This window comes from Natrix helvetica, assembly GCF_964273705.1.
Source record: "Natrix helvetica genome assembly, chromosome: 2".
Classification (NCBI taxonomy): domain Eukaryota; kingdom Metazoa; phylum Chordata; class Lepidosauria; order Squamata; family Natricidae; genus Natrix; species Natrix helvetica.
In genome coordinates this window covers 286,089,512-286,113,999 of record NC_138552.1, presented here as the reverse complement: position 1 = coordinate 286,113,999, position 24,488 = coordinate 286,089,512, and the positions used below count along the sequence as shown (strand labels likewise).

General features: G+C 44.0%; 1 protein-coding gene across 1 annotated transcript in view; it reads right to left on the bottom strand.

Annotated features, from left to right (window-relative positions):
* Window positions 1–4,015: 4,015 nt before the first annotated feature.
* The window catches only part of MNT (MAX network transcriptional repressor), a 93,095-nt gene continuing 72,622 nt past the window's right edge, over window positions 4,016–24,488 (bottom strand). Inside the window, exons 5-6 of the mRNA XM_081944356.1 lie at window positions 6,150–6,342; window positions 4,016–5,121 (exon numbers count right to left, since the gene is read on the bottom strand). Coding sequence (XP_081800482.1) covers window positions 4,415–5,121; window positions 6,150–6,342 — 900 coding nt within the window. The 3' untranslated portion in view covers window positions 4,016–4,414. The remainder of the gene's footprint in view (window positions 5,122–6,149; window positions 6,343–24,488) is intronic.

The following is a 24,488-nucleotide window of genomic DNA, read 5'->3' as shown; positions in this document are numbered from 1 at the left end:
TCGAAGAAATTCAATTTGACATCCCTGGCATAGCCAGAAAGCATCAGTACTTGTATTTGGCATTGCCAAATTGGGCTATTTGTGCTTCAAGATTCTTAAACCTAGCAATGGAATCCTGGGCTTTGTAGTCCTAACTGAGCCACAGTGTTGGGATAAGGAGAAAAAGGCCTTTCTTAGGAAAGAACTCTACAACTTTACCAGCAGCCAAAGCTGGTGCAGTCTTACTGTATCTCTGGATGTGGCTGCTGTTTGTAAATCTTCCATTTAAAGCAGGGGTGTCCAAACTTGGGAACTTTAAGACTTGTGGACTTCAACTCCCAGAATTCTGGGAGTTGAAGTCCACAACTCTTAAAGTTCCCAAGTTTGGACACCCCTGATTTAAAGGGTTTCCTAGGAACGGACACCCCAAAATATTCAACTAGAAAAATGGGCGATATTTAAATACAGGGACTCCTAGTTTAGTGACCACAATTGCGGCTTGCAATTTGTTATGTGAAGCACTCACTAAGTGAAACAGTGACTGTGCTTTCCTGTTCACAGGCCTACGAAAGTCATAAAAATAAGGATTGGAAAGTTATTTTTTCATCCCCGTGGGAAGCGTGAACGGTCACTAAATGAGGCAGTCGCTAAGCAAAGACTATATGTTAAAATCCCATGCATTGGTCGGGTCATTCATTCAGACCCTAGCTTCTAGGAACATTTTTTCCCAAACAAAAACAAACATTTTCAAACATGGATTATTAGACAAAAGTTTCACTGCCTGGCAACCTGCTAGTAAAACAGAAGAAAAAGGGAGTTGCAATTCTCTTCTGTCATAATTATGTCAGCCACTCTAAGCACACTTAAAATTTGAAAAAGCCACTTTGGATACAGCAATGAATTTCCACTAGCTAGAAAGTCCTGCTTACTGGAGCCCATGACAGATTCACTATAGCACCTAAATGCAGAATGAATGATTCTGCTGGATTTATTCTTGGCAGATTGTTAAAACTACAAGTCAAGATGAAAACAGACCCCCCCAAACTATGTAAAAACACCATTGGAACCCTTTAGGCTGGGTTCACACAACAGCTGCAACCAATTACTGAAGGAGCCCCTCTGGATTTGCAAGCTACATTTGAGTGCCCCCCCCCCAAAAAAAACCCAAACCCTCCCATACAATTGAAGCATGTGGAATAAATACAATTGCTCCATCTTCACCAAGATTGTGCTGTGCAAATGCTGCTGCTAGGAGGTTTTGTCTTGTCAACTGAAACTAAATACACACGTGTTGGGAACCCTAGCGGGTTTTTTTAAGCAGAATGAATGAAATGCTCAACACTAGCTTATGGCAAGAGGTGGCTGGTTGATCCCCAAAGATGGGGAATTAATTTTTCACACATCTCAAAACAGGTAAGAGTTTTCCTGACTCATAACCAGATCTCTAGCTAGATCAGAGATGGTTAACCTTTTCAGCACTGAGCACGTGTATGCACACAGGTGCGCTTGCATGCGCTGGCCAGCGGCTCTTCCAGGTTCTGTTGCTAGCCAGCTGGTCTACGCACATGCATGCAATGGAAGGGAGCAGCTGGCTGGTGCGCATGCGCATGAAGGAACCCGGAAGAGCAGCTGGCAACGGCGCGCATGCCCACAGAGGCCTCTGAGTGCCACCTCTGGCACGCGTGCCATAGGTTCGCCATCACAGACCTAGACTGTTATTTTGCCCTGGCAATACAATTCTAAACAGTCCAAAGGGATGTGGTTTGGGATAGGCTTACTGTCCCAAACCACCAGTAGCAGACGATCAGTTAAAATAGGTGTTAGCTCTTGGTGGTTTTCAATTTGATTAGAAAAAATCCCATCCGAAATCTCAAGGAATTAATGTCAGAATAACACCGGCTAAGTAGGCAAAAGAAGCTTGGTCCAGCATGAAAATTAAGTTTCTCTCTCTCCCTTTTCTACCAAAAACAGCTAATTCACAGAGCAATTTCCCTCCTAGGCAAACCTTTGTGGAAAATGTGCACGTATAACAGCCTCCTCGGTTGTTTGTTTATGCTACGGAATCGTTTATTTAATCACCGTTTACTGAATTAACTAAATCACTTTGATCCACCCAAGTGTATTTCAGACAAAGTTCTCCAGCTGGGTTTGGTGCAACCAGCTAACCATAGTTTGCTTGATAAAATCCAGCAGTTTGCTCCTTTGCATGCTTTTCTGAACATTTCAATTCCCTGAAGATCTAACTAGAAATAAAAAGTGCAAGTAAAGAAAAAAAAATCCCTAAAGATTTATCCTTAAGGTCCCTTCAAGATTTGGAGGGTCCAACGTTTTACAACCGTCACACAAACCTACCGTGTTGGCTTCCATTTTTGTACCGCTTAAAAGGTGGAATAAAACTTAGGAGCCAGGAGCAAAAGGGTGAATTATGCATTTCAAAAGAAAGAATTCCGAATTGCTCCCTGCTCTTCAGATCACAAAAACCTGGGGATTTTAAAAAAAGTTTTCATTTCTATCTAAATCCAAGCCGCAGGTTGGATCCAAGCCATGCAGGGACCTATCATTAGATCTCCAAAGACCCAGAATCAAACCCCAAGTCAGGTATAAAAACAGATAAGAAAACGAATTTTTAAAAAAATTAATCAGGTGGTTTGAATTGATATATATAAAAGGCAAATACCACTCATGCATCATCACAAAATCTCCAGAACCATAAAGCCTACAAACTTGAAATTTGGCACATGTTCCTCTTGGCTTCTAGGTGCTCGCTAAGAAAGGATTTTTCGAAATGATGATCTGATCTTTAGTATTTCTTATATTATTAACACGCTCTAATGCTAAGGAATTAGACTGTTCCCTGTCCCTACCTGAAAAGGTTCCAACTGCCACTTGGGGGTGGGCGTGGCCAGGGCGTGACTCATTTGGTCTGCGGGCTGGGAGTGTAGACATTCTACTACTACACCCCACCTGAAAAAGGCTACAATGCTAGGGAGTTAGACTGAGGGAGAGAAGGGGATACGATAGGTGAGGCCTCTTGTGGGGCAAGCCTGAGGGAGAGAAAGGGACAGGAGAGGATCAATGGGGCCAGCCTGAGGAAAAGAAGGGGGATAGAAGGGACAAGCCTTCTGTGGGGCAAGCCTGAGGGAGAGAAGGGGAGAGGAGAGGCTTCTGTGGGGCAAGCCTGAGGGAGAGAAGGGGAGAGGAGAGGCTTCTGTGGGGCAAGCCTGAAGGAGAGAAGGGGAGAGGAGAGGCTTCTGTGGAGCAAGCCTGAGGGAGAGAAGGGGAGAGGAGAGCCTTCTGTGGGGCAAACCTGAGGGAGAGAAGGGTGAGGAAAGGCCAACTGTAATTAATTTTCAAGCTGTGTCGATTTATCAAGCCCGATCACATCGTTTCGTAGCGGAGCACGGGTATTCAGCTAGTATTACAATAAACACAAAATCCACGGGTGTGCAACCTCAATTTTTTTTTTACCTTTTTATTAGACAGAGGGTATCCTTAAAATGCCATAACAAGTCACAGTGATTATGGATGATTTTACTGAAATGCAAATAAAGTGGGGAGTTGGGGAAGGAGTAATGTGTTTTGCCTTTTTTTTTTTTTAAATACCCTGGTCCACAAAACCATCTTTATCGTTTCAAGATGCTTTTAAAAACAAAAAAAAGGATGCTATCTCTTCTCTCCTTTCAAAGCAGGAGGAGTGATGTTGACGTGTGTCCATTATTCCTGGAAACAAAAGGATCTGCCCATCGATGGTGTTCACAGAGAACCATATTTTTATATATATATGTAGCTATACGCAGGTAGATATATATATATATATATATATATATATATATATATATATATATATATATATATATATATATATATATATATATTTCTATGATTTCTTTTTCTTCTATGCAAAGTCTTAATAAAAGAGATCAGCCGTTAAAAAAAAGGAACTACAAAGAAGCAACACATCAAAAAATAAAATAAAATAATAAAGTTAAAAAAAAAACAAAGGTCGTGGCGGCTGGGTGGTTGAAAGGAAAAGTCGAAGTCTTAAGAACTTTATTACAGTCTTATTTCACTGATTACATGTCAAAAGAAAAAAAAAATCACCGTGAAGGACAGTTTATTGATTTATTTTTCTCTCTCTCTGATTAGGGGAAATTCAAGTGCAGAAGCAGCCCTTATGGGTTTTTCTATCCCCCCCCACGCCCCCCTCCCATGACCGAGTTTCTCGAGAGAAATCAAAACAGGGGGGAAAAACTGGGGAAGGGACAGGTAGAGGGAGGAAAGGTTATCTCTGCCCGTCCCGCGGCCTCTCTCTTTCTCTCTCTTGCGCCATCCTCTCGCGGAGGGTCAGTGTGTCCAACCCTCTCACTCCTAACATCTCTGCCACGGGGCACAGTTGGAATGTATGGAGTTTTATCCAGTTGTTTTGCAGCTGATTCTACGCCAGCTTCAAGGTGCTTACGGGAAAAGGGGGCATGGTAACCATGGTGACGGGGTTCAAGACCGTTTGGCCCACCAACTGCTGGTGGTGGACAACTTGAGTTCCAACGCCGGGCTTCGCCATGACCGCTGGCTGGCCGAGGCTGGCAGTTCCATTCACTTGCTGGTGAGAGATGGCGTGCGCAATGTGGCCCACCACGGGCTGGCTGACTGCCACGGGCTGCGGGTACAGGGGGAGCTGCTGCCCCAGGTGGGCTACGTGGTTGAGGGTGGCCGGGTGCACAGTGATGTGGCCGATGGGCTGAGCCGTGGTCGTCAGCTGGACCGGGCTGGAGGTGGACGAGGGTGCGAGGTGGGCAATGTGCTTGGGCTGGGGGCCCGGGAGAACATGGTTGACAGTCTGAATGACGGAGGCGTGGGTAGTGGCCGTGTGGGCGATAACAGTCGATTGCACGGTGGAGGCCGCCACGAGGTGAGTCTGTGCAGGGACAATCGCTTGGGGCTGGACCAGGGTCTGGGGCTGGAGGGGGGGTGGGGCGTGGGGCGGGACGTGCTTCTGGGCCAGCGGCAGAACCGATGGGCGATGAGCAGCAGCGATGGGGGCCACTGCTTTCAAGAGCTCGGGATGCTGGCGATGTGCGAGCTTCGGCAACGAATTGACAGGGCTGTTGTCTTCCATGTCCTCATCCATATTGTCTTCTCCTTCTGCGGGGAAATAAAACAAAGGTAGATGTAAATTTCTGGCTGAGGGAAAAGGTGAGAACCCACAGGGGGTCAAATCAGGTCATTCGATCACGGAAATCCCTATTTCTTATAGGGATTATAAACTGCCCAGAGTCACTTAGGTGCGATGGGTAGACATTTAATAGATGATAGATAGATGATAGATAGATGATAGATAGGCAGATGATAATGATGGATGGATGGATGGATGGATGGATGGATGGAAGGATGGATGGATGATAGATAGATAGATAGATAGATAGATAGATAGATAGATAGATAGATATGATAGATATAGATAATGGTAGATATAGATACATTAGATAGCGAAATAGAGATAGATGATAAATGATATATAGATGATATAGATAGATGTAGTGATGGATGGATGAACAGCAATAGCACTTAAACTTATATACCGCTTCATCGTGCTTTATAGCTCTCTCTAAGCGTTTACAGAGTCAGCCTATGGCCCCCAACAATCTGGTTCTCATTTTACCGACTTCGGAAGGATGGAAGGCTGAGTCAACCTTGAGACAGTGAGACTCAAACCCCTGTCAGTCTTCAGAATTAGAGTGCAGTACTGCATTCTAATCACTGCGTCACCATGGCTCTTAGATTAGACAAATAGGATGATAGATAATGCTACTACTCATGCAATAGTAGTGTTAAATAGACAAGTAAAAAAACCTCTCTTTATTCATTTATGTAAATTTTTATTTATTAAATTTATATGTCGCTCATCTTACCACTGAAGTGATTTTTTTCCAGCATGTGAACATATTTATTTTCTTTCTTTCTTTCTTTCTTTCTTTCTTTCTTTCTTTCTTTCTTTCTTTCTTTCTTTCTTTCTTTCTCTCTCAGCTTCTTTATTTTTCTTTCTCTCTCTCTCTCTCTTTCTTTTCCTTCCTTCCTTCCTTTTTCTATTTTATTTATTTTTAATCTTTAACTTTTATCTTGTCACAAAATGGAATCTTGCCGTGAAATGGCACCAAAACATCCCAACATACCTGAAGCAGTTGAAGTGGACGCCTGATCATCTTCTGGTTGAACTGTCTGGCGGATTATCCGGTCGATTTCCAAGACATCCATCCATTGACTCAACTCATTCTTCAACTCTGCCAAACGTTGCTGCGTGGCAATTTTCTCTCTGGCCAGCCGCTCCATCTCATGCTCATACTCTTTCTCTTTGCGTTTCAAGGTCTGCAAAGAAAAGCAAAATGTGAAATCAGAAAAGGGGCGGATCCAAAGGGAGAAGAAGGAGGAGGAAAAACTTTTCCGCCTTGGATAAACGCCGCCTTCCACAGAAACAGAGCTCGGGAAGGGAAAATCCCATCTCGTGAACTTTGCTCAACCGACTGTATAAATGACAGGAAATCCTCATTTCTTGGCACACCCAGATAAGGAAGAAGCTGAGTTACCAATTTTTTTATATCACACTTACAAGAATGTAGGCCATTAGTTGTCCTCTTCAACAAAAGCCAAGTTCTGCATGGACCTTTTGAAAATGTTTTAGAGATTTTAGAAGGAACCGTTCAAAAGGAACACGGAATGCCTCTTCTAAGAGGTTGCCACTTCCAACATACTTTCATGGGCCTCTCCTAATGTTTATGATTTCATCTCCCATCGTCCTCGGCAAGTGGGATCAATGGCTCACACAGGACAAAACAATTTCAGGGCCCAGGATTGGGAAATTGATTTAAGAAGCGGCATCTTCCCTGCATTGAATGTGGGAATGCCTCTTGTACATTCCTGTTGCAGCAACTATGGGCAGAGAGAAGAGTAAAATGCTGTTTTTTCCTTCTCTTAAGTAATGATGGTGACCAGATGACAAATCCATCAAGATCACTTGAGACAGGCTTCAGGCTTGTTCTCCCTGCCAAGCTAAGTCTCCCTCTTAATAGCGAGCCGAAAGAACTAAAGCTAGTCCTCAACTTACAACAGTTCACTTAGTGACCAAAGTTACAACGGCACTGGAAAAAGTGATGGCCCCTTTTCACACTTGTAGCATTCCCATGGTCATGTGATCAAGTTTCAAACACTTGGCAACTAGTTCATAGTTATTATAACAGTGTTCTAGAGTCATGTAATCATCATTTGCAACCTTCTGACAAGCAAAGTCAATGGGGAAGCCAGATTCACTTAACAACGGTGTTGCTAACATAACCATTGCAGTGATTCACTTAACAACTGCGGTAAGAAAGGTTATAAAATGAGGAAGCATTCAAGGACTACCTCAGTGGTGGGTTGCAGGTGGTATGCCCCGTTACGGGCGTATCGGTGCCTGCCTGAAGCACCGGGTACCGTTCCGGTACGGTGCTCCGGAGGACCCACCTGCCCGTCCAATCACTGCAATGGTTATGTTAGCGACACCGTTGTTAAGTGAATCTGGCTGCACACGTTCATGTGGTGGGTGCCAGGCCCCATTGCAACTGGATCCGGAACCCAACACTGGACTACCTGTACACAAATCCCAAGAGTAGGGAGGGATATTGAAGAGATTTCCATTTTTCAGGTCCACTCTGGCTTTGTTGCACAGGAAATCTGATTTCAAATACAATGGGCATCTACTGGGAAGGAAGGAAAAGATTAAGGATTGAGCAAATGTAGGGCTGATTCAGGATTTTCTTCACTGGAAACAAGAGCCACCATTTCCCCTAAGAGTGCCTTTTGTCACTCTCCGAAGCCTGAGAGATGAAGGAATCAGAGGCGAAACCAAAATTGGAAAAACGATGTTTTAATGATCCAAGGAACCGGATGAATGAGCTTATGAGGTCACAGCTCTACTCAAACATGATTCAGTTACGCTCTGCTCGTTCGGCCGCATTAAGGAACCAACTGCTTGAAGCTGAATGGAGTGCAAGCATATTTTATATAACACAACTGAGGGTTTTTTTAGACTCGGGCCTTCAAGTCCTACGATTCCACAGCTGGCCTGCCATCACTGGGGGAGGGGGGACACACACCACGGCTGCTTTAAAGAGGTGCAACTGTTGGGCCTTTGTGCTCAACATTTTTGGGGGGAGTTACATTTGCTGAGTCCACTAAAGTAGGGTTGGGGAACAATGCCTCTTTTATGACTTGTGGACTTCAAGTCCCAGAATTCCTGAGCCGACATTGGGCACTATCTAATAAAATGAAAATTAATGGGGAAAAGAGTGGTACCTTGCTCAACAGTAGTAACTGTGAGAGGGATCTTGGAGTCCTAGTGGACAACCATTTAAATAGGAGCCAGCTGTGTGCAGCAGCTGCCAAAAAAGCCAACACAGTTCTAGGCTGCATAAACAGAGGGATAGAATCAAGATCACGTGAAGGGTTAATACCACTTTATAATGCCTTGGTAAGGCCACACTTGGAATACTGCATTCAGTTCTGGTCACCACGATGTAGAAAAGATGTGGAGACTCTAGAAAGAGTGCAGAGAAGAGCAACAAAGATGATTAGGGGACTGGAGACTAAAACATAGGAAGAACGGTTGCAGGAACTGGGCATGTCTAGTTTAATGACAAAAAGGACTAAGGGAGACATGATAGCAGTGTTCCAATATCTCAGAGGTTGCCACAAAGAAGAGGGAGTCAAACTATTCTCCAAGGCACCTGAGGGTAGAACAAGAAGCAATGGGTGGAAACTAATCAAGGAGAGAAGCAACTTCGAATTGAGGAGAAACTTCCTGACAGTTAGAACAATTAATCAGTGGAACAGCTTGCCTCCAGAAGTTGTGAATGCCCCAACACTGGAAGTCTTTAAGAATATGTTGGATAGCCATTTGTCTGAAACGGTATAGGGTTTCCTGCCTAGGCAGGGGGTTGGACTAGAAGACCTCCAAGGTCCCTTCCAACTCTGCTATTGTATTGCATTGTAAGTCATAAAGGGGACAAGCTTCCCCATCTCTGCACTAAAGACAGATTTACCCTGTAAATTAAGAGAATTTTTAAAAAGCCAAACAAAGCAATTGAGCAGTCCTGTCTCGTTTAAGCCCTAAGCAGCCCCTTGTGTTAAAAAAGGTTGCTGTTTTTTTTTAAAAAAATATCAATTTAATGGAAGAGAAAAGGGATCTGGTTACAGAAATCTTGGCAAAGGATAGGTTGATTTTAACATCCAACTGATTTCCAAGCTCCTTAATGGGGTTGTTTTCTCAATCCTCTTGACGCACCATTCTCCTCAAAACAAAACAATGTGCCAATCTGACGCGTTTTTATTCCTTGACAAACTGCTCTTCTTTTTCCCAAGCTCCAGAAAGCCCGTTTGGAGCTATACTAGCCATGATGCATTGAGGTCAGCGGTACAAGACTGAGGAAAGTGAATATAAGTCTCGCTTTCTTCCTTATGGGACGATTCTCCATACCCCAAAGCAAACGGAGAATGGAGAACCCGCCTCAGCAGAATTCTCCTATCCTACGTGATCCAGTTGTGACTCAGATTAAGAAACTCCATGAGGGCTAGGACCTTGAAAAGAGGGGAGGTAGAAAGGAACTGAAGGAAGTGCTGCCTTGGCAGGCCAGATTTCTCCCTGTTCTTTAGAGTCTGTGACTATTTGCCACGGCCAACTCACCGCAGGACAACTGTGAGAAGAAAGGTCGTAAAATGGAGCAAAACCCACTTAACAACCATCTCACTTCACGAAGGAAAATGGGGCCTCGATCTCTGGTGTAAGTCGAGGGCCGCCTGTAAATTGTTTAGACGAGTAAACTACAAAACTCACTGCGTTAAGAATGATTAAACCTTATCGGTTTGTATTAAGCATCTCTTAATGAATACCATCCAGGCCTGAAAATGTCCCTAGAGACAGATTATAAGGTTTTGTAAGCCAAGATAAAAATCGAGCATTTCCCAATACACTTAAGGGAGTATATCTCCCTCTGTGTGTGTTTGTGTGTGAGTGCGGGCGTGGTCTTGCACAGGCTTGTGATTTATGAGTTTGTATTTTGGGAAGGGGGGGGGGACACGGGACACAGAAGGAGCTTCCTTCCTTTGGTAGTTCTGCCTATTTCATTCCTTTCAGGCATGGCTGGACTCCCACCCCTACCTCACCCCACCCCGGCTGCGAATTTCGGCTGACGTCGATGTGTCATCTTTTCAGAACAGCCTTATCAGAAGGGTGCAGCAGGGAAGGTGGCTGGTTCTGATTTTACCCCAAACAGAAAGGAGATTAAAAAGAAAAAAAATGAAGGTGGGGAGGAGGAAATGAAACTTATAAGAGCCTTGGTGTGAGATCTACTTCATGCACAAAGGGCAAGTTCGTAGAGAAAGCGCTCTACCCTAATTAGACTGTTAATCCTCAAACCCTGGGGTTGAAAGAAGGAGCTTATCTGGGGCTCAGAAATGGGCCCTTCGACTAGGGGAGACATGATAGCAGTGTTCCAATATCTCAGGGGTTGCCACAAAAAAGAAGGAGTCAAACTATTCTCCAAAGCACCTGAGGGCAGGACAAGAAGCAATGGGTGGAAACTAATCAAGGACAGAAGCAACTTAGAACTGAGGAGAAACTTCCTGACAGTTAGAACAATTAATCAGTGGAACAGCTTGCCGCCAGAAGTTGTGAATGCCCCAACACTGGAAGTCTTTAAGAAGATGGATAGCCATTTGTCTGAAACGGTATAGGGTTTCCTGCCTAGGCAGGGGGTTGGACTAGAAGACCTCCAAGGTCCCTTCCAACTCCGCTATTGTATTGTATTGTATTATTTGAAAAGGGCTGCTTATGGCTGCAGCTCTCTCCGTGAGTCTAAGGCAGAGATGGCGAACCTTTTTGGCACTGAGTGCCGAAAAGGTCGCGCGGAAACGTCAGGTTTAAACATGCGCGCTCGTTAGGGCTGCGCTCTGGAAAAGCCAAACTCCCAGGTTCTACCACGCATGCGCGCTCAACAATCATCTGGCTGACGCGCATGTGCAGGCCAGTTTTCGGTACTGCCGTGCACACGAAGGGATCACGCTCTGGAAAAGGCGAACTTTCGGGTTCGGGCATACATGTGCACCTGATAATCAGCTGGCCGGCGCGTATATGCACACCAATTTTGCGCTGCCCCACGAGTGAAGGACAGCACGCCAGAAAGTCAAAAGACAAAAAGGCAAGGCCGCACGTGCCAGGTGACATGGCTTCATGTGCCACTTTGGGCATGAGTGCCACCATGGGCCTAATGGGTACGTCTAGCCACAAGTTTAGGAAAGGCAGGTGTTGATTTGCCAAACCATTCAAACTTAAATTGCTCAGTTGCAATGGTGACTCTGTGAAACTTTTTCATTGTTCTCACTTTCCCCTCATTGAATTCAGTTAAATTGGCAGTTTGGCCTGGGGGACAAAGCTTTTAAGGGGATGGCAGGTGAAAAGGGTATATATTGTGTGCGCACGAGGCTACCGCATGTGCCAAAAGGGCCAGAGAAAAGCAAAGTACCTTATTTCCCTGAAAATAAGACCTCCCTGGATAATAAGCCCAATCGGGCTTTTGAGGGAATGCGTTAAAATAAGCCCTCCCCCGAAAATATTGCAACCCAGCAGCAGCCATGAGGTGACCACGCTCGCTGCCTCCTGCACCTCAAAAATAATAAGACCTCCCCGAAAATAAGGCCAAGCGCATATTCCCCCAAAATAAGTCAGGGTCTTGGTTTTTTTGAACCCTGAAATAAGGGTGTGGTCTTGTTTTCGGGGAGGTCTTATTATTTTTGAGGTGCAGGAGGCTGCGAGTGGGGTCACCTCATGGCAGCTGCTGTGTTGCAATATTTTCAGGGAGGGCTTATTTTAGCGCATGCGTTCAAAAGCCCGATTGGGCTTATTATCCGGGGAGGTCTTATTTTGAGGGAAACAGTGTATAAAGTGCAGTCAATATGCAGAATAATTTGAAAAGTCACAAGAAAGAGAGAGAAGCTATGAAGGACAGTCCTATACATCACGGGGTCCCAACCTGTGGGCTGCGGCCCACTACTGGCCCATGGCCAATCACCACAGGACCCCATGAATGGCCAGCCGGAGTGCATGCCTCCATGAACATGTACGGCCCCACTCGCGTCAGCATCGCAAGCAGTTGTAGCCACACTCACGCGAGCCTCGTCACATGCGCTTGTCGCCCCACTCATGCATCAACGTTGTAGGCATTTGTGCGCATGCATACACGCCTGCCCCTTCTATAAAACCACCCCTTTTTCCCCCCACTCCCGCTCCAGCCTGCCAACTCTGCTATACATAACACAATTATCTTCTCTATGCAAGTTTCACAATTATAAACCCATATAAATATTTAGCAGATAACTAAAATGACAAGACTATCCAAAAGGATAACAGGCTGCAACACTTTGTCATTTTGATTCTTTTTTTCACACACAAACACACACAAAAGTATGTAATTGCTACCAAGCAACATGACTCATATATTTGTGCGAAAGCCAAAGGCATTCATTACGCAGGACCAACCAGCATCATCCAATCTGGTCTTACAACACAATTTGCAAAGTCATTTTTTTTTTCATCTACAGATCCGCCTTGCCCTGAGTGGCAGAACAAGCACTGAGGTAAAAACATACAGAAATCTAACACGAAACATGCAAACGGAACAAACACTAAAGCAAAGTTTACAGAAATACAACACCGAATACCTCTCATTCAAAAAAAATCAGAATACATTATATTCTGAAAGCCTGGAAAAAGTAAACTGCAGGTCGTCCTTGATTTAGGACCACGACTGAGTCTAGGATTTCCACTGCTAAGTGAGAGAGTTGTTAAGTCAATTTTGCCCCATATTATGACCGTTCTTGCCACAGCTGTTAAGTCAATCACTGAAGTTGTTAATAACTGACTTGCTCGTCAAAAAAATCACAAATGGTGGCCACGTGCATCTGGGACACTGGAACCGTCAGATCTGTCAGTTGCCAAGTGTCTGAATTTTGATCCCGTGACAGGATGCTGCGACAGTCGTCAGTGTGAAACACGGTCATAAGTCACTCTTTTCAGTGCTGCTGTAACTGTGAAAAGTCACTAAATGAATGGTTATGAAGTCCAAGACTACCTATAAAGCTGTTTCAGACTGGGCTTGACTCTTGATGACAACATCTGTATCAAGAAAATGTTGGATAACCCTTTGTCTGAAGTGGTGTAGGGCTGGGATGGCGAACCTATGGCACGCGTGCCACAGTTGGCACTGCCAGCTGAGTTCAGCCTTTTTTAAAGCCATTTTTTCACCCTCCTCAGGCTCCAGAGGCTTTATAGGAGCTTGGGGAGGGTGAAAAGAGCCACCACCACCCTGCCGAGGCCCTCCGGAGGCTTCAGGAGCTTCCCTGAAGCCTCCAGAGCGCTAAAAATCGGCCCTATGGGCAAACTGGAAGTTTGGGAATGGACTTCCGCTTTGCTCGTAGGATCGGTTTAAGCCCTCCGGAGGCTTGAGGGACCTTCAGGAGGCTTCCCTGAAGCCTCCGGAGGACTAAAAAGAACCCTACGAGCAAAGCGGAAGTCACTTCCGGCTTGCTCGGATGGTCGGTTTAAGCTCTCCGGAGGCTTCAGGGAAGCCTCCTGAAGGTCCCTCAAGCCTCCGGAGGGTTTAAACCGACCCTCCGAGCAAACTGGAAGAGACTTCAGGTTTGCTCGTAGGGTCGTTTTTTGCCCTTCTAAGGCTTCAGGGAAGTCTCCTGAAGGTCCCTGATGCCTCCGGAGGGGCGGGGGAGGCTGTTTTCACCCTCCCCAGGCTCCCATAAAGACTCTGGAGGGCGAAACAAAGCATGGAAAAATGGGGCGAGCACCTCTCATGCACACATGCGCACTGGGGGAGTGTCGCACATTGCATTATGAGTGCAGCACACCTGCAAACAACCCCCATGCGCTCCCCCCCTTATGGCACGCAAGCCAAAAAAGGTTCGCCATCTCTGGTGTAGGTTTCCTGCTAAGGAGGAGGTTGGACTAGAAGGCCTCCAAGGTCCCTTCCAACTGTTATTCTAAATATTTTTAGAGAGTTTATATGCACGTAGCATGTCTTCATAGCTTTTTTTTTTCACCTTTTCATTTGCTCTTGTAGTCCTCAACTTACAAACACAATTGAGCCCAAAATTTATGCTGTTAAGTGAAAAACGTGTTAAGTGAGTTTTGCTCCACTTTGCGACTTTTCTTGCCACATTTGTTAAGCGAATCACTGCAGTTGTTAAATTATTAACATAGTTGTTAAGTGAATTCGGTTTCCCTGTTGCCTTTGCTTGTCAGAAGGTTGCAAAAGATGATTGATTGCATGACTCTGGGACACTGTTATAATAGCTATGAACCAGTTGCCAAGCGTTTGAATTTTGATCACATGACCATGGGAATGCTACAAATTGCATAAGTATGAAAAATGGCCATAAGTCACTTTTTTCAGTGATCCTGGGACACTGCAACAGTCATAAATATGAGTCGGTTGTCAAGTATCCAAATTTTATTCATCTGACCGTGAATAAATGTTATACTGCAGCAATGTGAAAAATAGTTATGTCACTTTTTAAAATGCCATTGTAACTTTGAATGGTCACCAAACAAGCTGTTGCAAGTCGAGGACTACCTGTACGCAAGTCTTCATGAGGTCCAACCTTCCTTAACCTTCCCCGCAATCTGCTAGGGCCTGTTAGATGGGTGCTTATATTCTTAGAGGATGGTTTATTATTTATTGAATAAATTTTTATAGGCATCCATCTATCTTGGGAATCTGGGTGGTGAATCAAAATACAAACACCAACCAAATTGTACAAATGCATGAAAAAGAAAATGGGTTGGGGACCCTTAACATCATAGTATCAACACACAGCACACAAAGTTACACCTAGCCCGGGCTGCCAACAACATTTTGGCCCCAATAATTGGAGGCAGAGGACTATCTCACAACAATTATGCATCCCTGATCAAGACATACACACACACACACACACACACACACACACACACTATTAAGACTATTTCCCAGATCTTGGCAAGCCATGGTTGTCTCAATGCTGATGCAACAATTACAGCAGCTGTATTTGCTGGCACAAAATAATGCACTGGGAAAAATGTGGCTTAGATGGGTTTAAGATGGGTTTCCAGGAAGAGAGGATTAGTGCACTTGAGCAAGGACCTCTGATCAAGACTTGTGCAATGAATTAAGCAGGAGTGTGGTCCAACTTTGGCAACATTAAGACTTGTAGATTTTAATTCTCAGAATTCCCCAGCCAGCCATGCTGGCTGGGAATCCTGGGAATCGAAGTCCACAAGTCTTAAAGTTGCCAGGTTTGGAGACCCCCTATACTACATGTGTGCGGGAGGAATGGAAGGAGGTTCCCAGAAAAATTCCTGTAAGTCAGGAGTTAATTGTTATATACAACTAACTGATAGCCTGGCGTTGCCCGGGTATTTATTTATTCTAATCCATACATTTGTCCTCAAAAATAATCCCGGACCAAACGTAATTTCTAATGTTGGATTTTCCCCTTTACCAGAGGGAGCCCCCTTGTGGAGCACTGTGAAGCCGTTACCATGCAACTCCACTGCACTGTACAGTAGAAGCCATTTTAACGCACAACAGCCTGTATCTTAACAGAACACCCCCTTCCAAGGGGTGTTAGGGGTGCCTTACCCCCACAGTATTTGTTTCCAGAGAGTAAGTCATAAATAGTAAATAAATAAATAAATATTTATTTCTTAGCCGCACCCTCTCCCGAAGGACTCGGGGCGGCGTACAATGAAACATATGAAATAAATATGTGGACAAAACAAACATATAACAGAGACATATACCGAGACATACACAAGGAGGAGGTCGGCTGATGAATAAAAAACAATTAGAATACAGTGATTAAAAAACCCCTAAATAATTAAATATAATTAAAATACCCAATTAAAAACCCGTCAGGAGCGATATGGTTAGATCAAAGTTGAGCCAGGCCAGCTACTTGGAATAGGTGGGTCTTAAGCTTAATACGAAAGGAGCGGAGGTCAGAGGTATTCCTAATATCCGGAGGGAGGTCATTCCACAGGGCTGGGCCCGCCACAGAGAAGGCTCTACTCCTAGGCGCCGCCCCCCGACACTGTCTAGTGGATGGCACCTGGAGGAGGCCCTCTCTGTGCGAGCGGATTGGTCGCAGGGATGTATGGGGCAGAATACGATCCCGCAAGTAACTAGGTCCTGAGCCATCTGTATACCAAGTTTGTTGAAATTGTTCGAGGCGTTCCAGAGTTATGCTGGAACACACACACACAGAGCCATTTTTATATACACAGATAATATCTTCCCGCAGCCAGAAAAAGGACTAGGTCAACAATAAATCAACTGTTCTTCACAATTCACGTCCATTAAATGCTTTGCTAAATTAACACCTGGATTCTGAACCACACTTGGCTTGCTTCTTCATGCTGTTGGCCGGGGAATTCTGGGAGTTGAAGTCCCCAAGTCTTAAAAGTTGCCAAGGTAGGACACCCCTGATCTACTTGAAGAAACAAATCAGAAGGCATCTTGGCTAATCAAGTTCATGGCCTCCATTATCTGTTCATTAGGGATGGACAACTCAAAAAGTGCTTAGGAGAGGCCTCTTGGTGTCTCTTTAAGTCCAGCAGGTTATCATTCTAAGGTCACTGCTAGGTCAAAAAAAAGCAAAGCAGGAGCAGGTGTGTGCTGTACACACCTACACCTGCCCGAAATCATTTCAGCTGTACACCTCTAGGATAGGATAGTTGAACATTACTGTTTGGCAAGTAAGCAAAAATAAGTTTGTGCTTTTAATACAAGCAGGGAAGTACAATTAGTTCTTGACTTATAACCATTCATTTAGCAGTTGTTGAAAGTTACAGTGGCATTGGAAAAAGTGACGTACGGCCATTACTCACTAGAATTATAATAACAGAGTTGGAAGGGACTGTAGAGGTCTTCTACTCCGCTCTTACAACCGTTGCAACCTCTCCATAGTCATGTGATCAAAATTCAGGTGCTTGACACCTCACATGGATTGATGACGGCTGCAGTGTCCTGGGACCTTCCCAGCTGGCTTCCGACAAGCAAAACCAATGGGGGAGGCCTTATTTGTTTAACGATTATATTATTAATAACTGCAAATGATTTGTTTAACAACCATGGTGAAAAAGGTTGTAAAATCGAGTGTGAGTCACTTAATAACCAACTTACGTAACAACAGGAATTCTCATCTCAATTTTGGTCATAAGGCAAGGATTAGCTGTATGACTTAAGGAGGACCTTCCCACCAAAGGTGGTTCCTATTTTTTCTATTTGCATTTTTTACATGCTTTCGAACTGCTAAGTTGGCAGAAGCTGGGACAAGTAACAGGAGCTCACTCCATGATGCAGTGCTAGGGATTCGAACTGCCGACCTTTCTGATCGACAAGCTCAGCGTCTTAGCCACTGAGCCACCGCGTGCCGTTTGTTAATGGGACACGCCCCATTTGTTAAGAAACAATAAAAAACAGAAGAGACGTGCTAAAACACCATTCCAGTTCAGAAATGCAAATGAATGAACTTGACAATGCTGGCGAGAGAACTTGGGTTAAAAGAAGGGGAGGAATGAATCCAAGCAATAGCTCTGTCGGTGTTCCTATTACCCACCGTCTGTTGGGAGACAAGCACAGCCAAGTTTAAGGCTTCCAGGAAATTCCTGACTTATCTGGCTGAATATTTTCCCCTTTTAGAGGGTGGAGGAAGGGACGGTGGAGAAACCTGTGCCAGACCTGATAAAAATCAACAGGGAGAATTAGTGGGAAAACTAGGAAAGGCAAACTCCTGGCATGGATGCTTGCAAAGTTTCTTTTCTCCCCTGCATACTGCAGAGTTGGACTAATGGGTTTCTCAAGTTCAGCCATTTTAAGATGTGTGGACTTCAACTCCCAGAATTCCCCAGCCAGTAAGGGAAGTCCACACATCTTGAAATGGCTAAGGTTGAGGAACACTCGACTAGGAGCATCCTTTTCACTGCTTCTATGGCAGGGGTGTCCAAACTTGGGAAATTTAAGACTTGTGGACTTCAACTCCCAGAATTCCCCAGCCAGCCATGCTGGCTGGGGAATTCTGGGAGTTGAAGTCCACAAGTCTTAAAGTTCCCAAGTTTGGACACCCCTGTTCTATGGTTATATAGGTAGTCTTGCAACAGTTCATTTAGCGACTGTTCATCATTACAACAGCACCATAAAAAAGTGATTTATGACCATTTTTCACACTTATGACTATTGCAGCCTCCCCATGGTCACATGGACGAAGCTTAGACCTGTGATGGTGAGGGGCAAAATTCACTTAACAACCGTCACACAGAAAAGCTTGGCCTCAATTCTGGTTGTATATTGAGAACTAACTGTTAAGGCCAAAGGAACATTTGACAACCCACCCACCCCCAAATTCATAATCATAGACAGACAAATACAATTGACTGTTCACTCTTTCTGGGAAAAGGAATCCTTTCTTTCTAAGTTCTTACAGATGCATGATGGCAACTTTCAAGAATTTCTTGTGTGCGCGCGCGCACGCGTGTGTACACACCATCAGACAGGCTACCTCAAGGGAGTGGTTGCTATAGCAACCATGCACCTACCAGCTCCCATGGCTACGCTAGCTGCATATCTAAAACACGTTTTGCACCTGGGTGGCTTTTAATTTTTTTATTTTAGGGGAGGCAAAGGGGTGGATAAGGGCCTAGCTCTTCTGGTACCTTCATGTCAGAGCCAATCACAACCTGAACAAAAGAGTCACAATCTCCCATCATTTCTAAGACAGATGTAGCAAAAGAAAGCTGTATGCCCCAGTCCAGGGGATTTTTTAAAAGGATGCAAGTCAACTAAATCTACACCTTCAATGTGGATTTTACAAGAGATTAAAATGTGCATCCAATGCCAATCTTCAATAAGTTTGGAAAAAAGCAGAAGAATGAATTTTAGGGGAAGATTTTTGCACAGAGTGACATGCAGTTCTCTAGTTTTCCTTTATCTGTTTGTATATGTAATTTTGTTGATTGAAAGGTCGGCAGTTCGGCGGTTTGAATCCCTAGCACCGCGTTACGGAGTGAGCTCCCATTACTTGTCCCAGCTTCTGCCAACTTAGCAGTTCGAGAGCACGTAAAAAATGCAAGTAGAAAAATAGGGACCACCTTTGGTGGGAAGGGAACAGTGTTCCGTGCGCCTTTGGCATTTAGTCATGCCGGCCACATGACCACGGAGATGTCTTTGGATAGCGCTGGCTCTTTAGCTTTGAAATAGAGGTGAGCACCGCCCCCTAGAGTCGGGAACGACTAGCACATATGTGCGAAGGGAACCTTTACCTCTAACATAATATTTCTTATAGGCAATGAAACATTAAATCATCGTTGCCCAATCTTTTGGCTTACATTGAGTGAAGAGGAATTTTTCTTGGGCCACATATAAAATACATAAAATAATTAATGTATAGAAATAACAAACTCCCTTCATTTTTTCATTATATTATCTTGTGGGGCTGCATGACTAACTGTTCAGGGTCGCTTGCAGCACCTGCATTAAATAGATTGCAATATAAAATGCTGAATGAACCTCCAACTCAATTAAAAGTTTCCCATGTCAGAGACAAAGCAAATTATTATAGGAAATTGCACCCTTTCCAAAAGGAGGCATCCATTTCCTGTTTTCTAGAACTGTGGTTCCCATCTTCAGCAAGTTTAACGAGATTCAACTCTCAAAATTCCCCAGCCAGCATACTTTAATAAGACAGATGGGCATATGCTGTTGGCTGGGGAATTCTGGGAGTAGAAGTTGGCACAGCTTAAATTTGCTGAGATTGAGAAACGCTGCTATAGATAGAGCACAATGACAACTTTCAAAAAGAGACTGGACAGCCATTTGTCTACAATGGTATAGAATCTCTTGCTCGAGGAGGGGGTTGGACTAGATGACCTCTAAGGTCCCTTCCAACTATATTATTCTGTTATCTAGCCTTGGGGATTTTCAAGTGTGCAGACTTCCATTCATGGCCACAGATGAGAATTCCACTGGTCATTGGCAACAGTAGAAAACACTGCATTTATTTAGTTATTATTCATTTATTTAATTTATATTGCCGCCTATTCGTCCATGGTGACTCAAGCAGCCTACAGAATATAAAACCACATTTAAAAGAATAAAAACTAAATAAATAAATTCATTACACCAGACACACAAGACACGGGAGGGGCCGGAGCTCTGCTGGTGGGGGAAGAAGGGGCAACATCGAGAAAACTCAGATCACAAAAATGAACAAGAAAATCTGTTTGATGTAAAGTGATTGAAATTATTTGAAGATAAAAGTTTATATGCTGACAAAATACCATCAATTTGTAATAATCTAATGTATTAATAAATGAAATGTATGAGTACGGGGGGGAGGGACCACCTCCTGCATATTGTAACTGCCAAAATTTGTAACTTATCCCACTACCCCTTTCCTTCTTTAGTTTTTTAAAAACCAATAAAATTTTGCTTAAAAAAACACTAAATAAATAAATTAATATAGTACAATATAACAAAATCACCTCCCACCTACCCCCGCCCCGGCGAGAGCAAATCACAAGAGCCATTTAATGGGATTGTATATATTACAACCCCCCCTGTATTTGAAGTCGAAATGGAACATTGCTTATTGGATTGAAGTTTGATACTAGCAACAGCATTTTTTTTCCTAGAGTAAAAACTGGTAAAACTGATAAAATAATTCCAGTGCTTTAGAAGATACCCAATTCCAATTTGTTTCATGCTTTAGTTTCCTCAAATGTACATGTTAGTTATATAATTCAACACCTGAATTGGTGTGGAACAAGTATTTTTCTCCGGATTTACAACCAGGTGTATGTTAAGTTCCTATCTAGAGAATCTGGGTGAACCCCCCCCTCCCCAAAACCTGTAACATTTCAGGAGTACCTCCTACCACCGTACCTTCCGTTTGACTGCTGTGCACTTTAGAATTGGGAAATTGATTGAAAGGTTTTATTGGGGGGGGGGGGGAAGGAGTCATATTATGCCCGTAAACATTGTAGTAGAAATAAGACGCTTGTGAAATACAGCTGTTCTATGAATTACGGAGACAGCGGTGGTGGAATTATAAGCCGCAGGCAGGAAAGCCATAAATCTGAATGGCATTGCCCACAGAAAAATCTACCCGCTTGTAAAAAAAAAAAAAACAGCACAGCAGGAAGAAATGGTAAAATTTCCATTGCTAAGCAAGGCTATTGTTAAATTTTGTCCCATTTTATAACCTTTCTTCCACAGTTGTTAAGTGAATTGCCACAATTGTTAAGTTATTAATATGGTCGTTAAGTGAATCAGTCTTCCCCCCTTGATTATGATCTTTAAAGCGCTTCATGGCACAGGACCTAGTTACATGCAGGATCGCATCCTGCCCCATACATCCCTACGACCAATCCGCTCACACAGAGAGGGACTTCTTCGGGTGCCGTCCGCCAAACAGTGTCGGGGGGCGACACCCAGGAGCAGAGCTTTCTCTGTGATGGGCCCAGCCCTATGGAATGACCTCCCCCGTGACATCAGGACTACTTCCGATCTCCGCTCCTTCCGTGTACAGTTGAAGACCCACCTCTTTCAATTATCTGGCCTGGCTCAACCGTAAATTTTTCTTACTCCTCCTGACAGTTCTTTTAAATTTTTAAATTTTTAATTGTGTTTTTACAATTGGGGTATTTTAATGGTGACTTTTAATTGTCCAATGTGATGTAATTTGTTACCTCCTCCGTGCATGTATGTCCGTGCATGTATGTCCTGTATATATGTATGTTTATGTGTTTGTATACATGTTTTATGTTTTATATACTCCATTGTACGCCGCCCCGAGTCCTGTCTGGAAAGGGAGCGGCTAATAAATTTAAATTTATTATTTATTAATTTATTATTGACAGAAGATTGCAAATGGTGGTCACATGACCCCGGGGCATTGCATAGCTTAGTCATGCCAGTTGTCTAGTGTTCAATTTCTGGACACATGGCTGTGGGAATGTTGCATAGGTTGCAAGTATGAAAAGCACCTTTGCATTGTAACTTCGAATGGTCACTAAACGAATGGCTATGTTGTGGCCCGCCAGCAGCCAGTGGAGCTGGCAGCAGATTCGGGCAGTGAGGAGGTTGGGGAGGAACATGGGCCAGTCCTGGAGTCTGGGGAAGGCTCTGATGAGGGCTCTGTGTCAGAGGCAGAGAGAGGGCCAGGGCCATATGCCAGTTATCAGATGCCTTCAGAGTCAGACATCAGTGAGGCAGACAAATATCTGGAGCCTGTTCCCAGTGTGCGCATGCGCAGAGTGGCCAGACAAAGGAAACAGCTAAAGAATATGGGTCGACTTGGAAGTAAGGCCAGAGGTAGACGATGAATGGCCCCTCCTAGAGGAAATAAAAGGGGAGCGAAAGGGGAGTGGAGTTTGCAGGAGACAATTAGTTCACTTAATTGGTTCGTGACTCTCTGAGACTCCTTGCCAAGTTTTGCAGATATCGGCCTGTCGGCTCTCCAAGCCAGATAAGGTCAGTGACTGTAAATCCCCTCTTGAAAGACTTTGCTGGATGTGAATAAGCAGAATTCAAAGTAAATTAATAAAAGGGTTTTTTGTCGGGACAAGGAGCTTGCTTCCTGCTCTTGGGAAGCCTCAGTCAGAACTGTAAGTCAAGGACTATCTATATTGTAAAGCTACATTCATGGAATCTTGAACGTCTGAAAATAAAAGAGAGTTACTTCTGAGTCTTTTGTCCTGCCCACTATGTAGCTGTGGGCTACGCTCCCTCTTATCTGACCCCAGTCAGCATCCGTCTGTCCATCTCACAAAGCCATATAACATGCCTCTGAGTGACCTGGAGCCTGTCCTTCTCTTTCATTCTGACCCCATCTCACAAGAGGGGCTGTTTATGGGGAAAAGCAGGAGAGCAAACATGAAACTCCTAAACACAAGGAGGAAAGGAGATTGGCCCAGTATATAAAGAAACAAATATGCAAAGACATACCCACTAGGTATCCGTATGCGCATGTATGTCTTTGAGTTGACTCCTCACAACTGCCTACAGTTTTCTTGACAAGATTTCTGAAGTTGCCTTCCTGCCTGCCTCCATCATCCATCCATCCATCTCTTCCTACCTTTCATATCTATCTATCTACCTATGGGTAGGACAAGAAGCAAATGGATGGAAACTAATCAAGGAGAGAAGCAACTTAGAACTAAGGAGAAATTTCCTGACAGTTAGAACAATTAATCAGTGGAAAACTTGCCTCTAGAGGTTGTGAATGCCCCAACACTGGAAGTCTTTAAGAAGATGTTGGATAACCATTTGTCTGAAGTGGTGTAGGGTTTCCTGCCTAAGCAGGGGGCTGGACTAGAAGACCTCCAAGGTCCCTTCCAGTTTGGCTATTCTGTATTCATTCATTCATTCATTCATTCATTCATTCATCATTCATTCATTCATTCAATCTATCATCATCATCATCTATCTATCTATCTATCTATCTATCTATCTATCTATCTATCTATCTATCTATCTATCTATCCATCCATCCATCCATCCATCCATCCATCCATCCATCATCTATATCTATTTATAATGTTTATTATTTTTATTTATTTATTAATACATTTATTTGCCAGCCTTCTTGTTTCAAAATGACTCTAGGCAGCTTACAGCATTAATTAACATTGTCATTGTCTGCCTTCCTGGGCTATGAGACAGAGGTTGGCTCAAAGTCACCCAGCTGCCTTTTCCTTTTCTTCTACAAGGAGAAAATCAGCCCGAGCAGCAAGCAACAGCACATTGAAATTCTCCTGGTTTTTACCCCTTCAGAAAAATGCCTTCTGAATCTGATATACTTGCAGAATACTCGGTGAAACAGGTCCTGAGTATATTTGTGCCTTTTCTATGACTTGCACGGAGACGGAAAAGCTCATGATGCAACAGATGCCAAGAACAACATTGGTCAGAGTCAGGGTTTCTACTTCCCTTCCTCCAACAGGTATCAATTATCATTCAAAATCAACCCTCTGGTGCAGAAGCCAGGCAAAAACAAACACTTAATTCAGCACCATGGATGAGATATACTTCCATAGATTTGCATAACTGTCTTACACCTGCATAAATTATACTAATCGGTGGGAATCCTAAAAGGAGCCCTTCCTTTTCACAGACAAAAGCTGCTGTCATTTCACTGGAGTATATTCATGAGGTCTAGCAACCTTGCATCTTGTTTTGTAAAGCTCAGCCCTTCTGTCTGGGCCTTACGCAGCAGAGGGTGTCGATGCAGAGAAATATAAGAATGCAGCCCTGGTTCTGGCAAGCCAAACCCAGTAATGACGTCTACAAGAGGTGCCGCAATGTGTGTGAAAACTCCACTTGTTTCCTAGGGAACAAAAGCGAGGGTTTCCATAGCAACCGGATTGTACGACTGGCTCG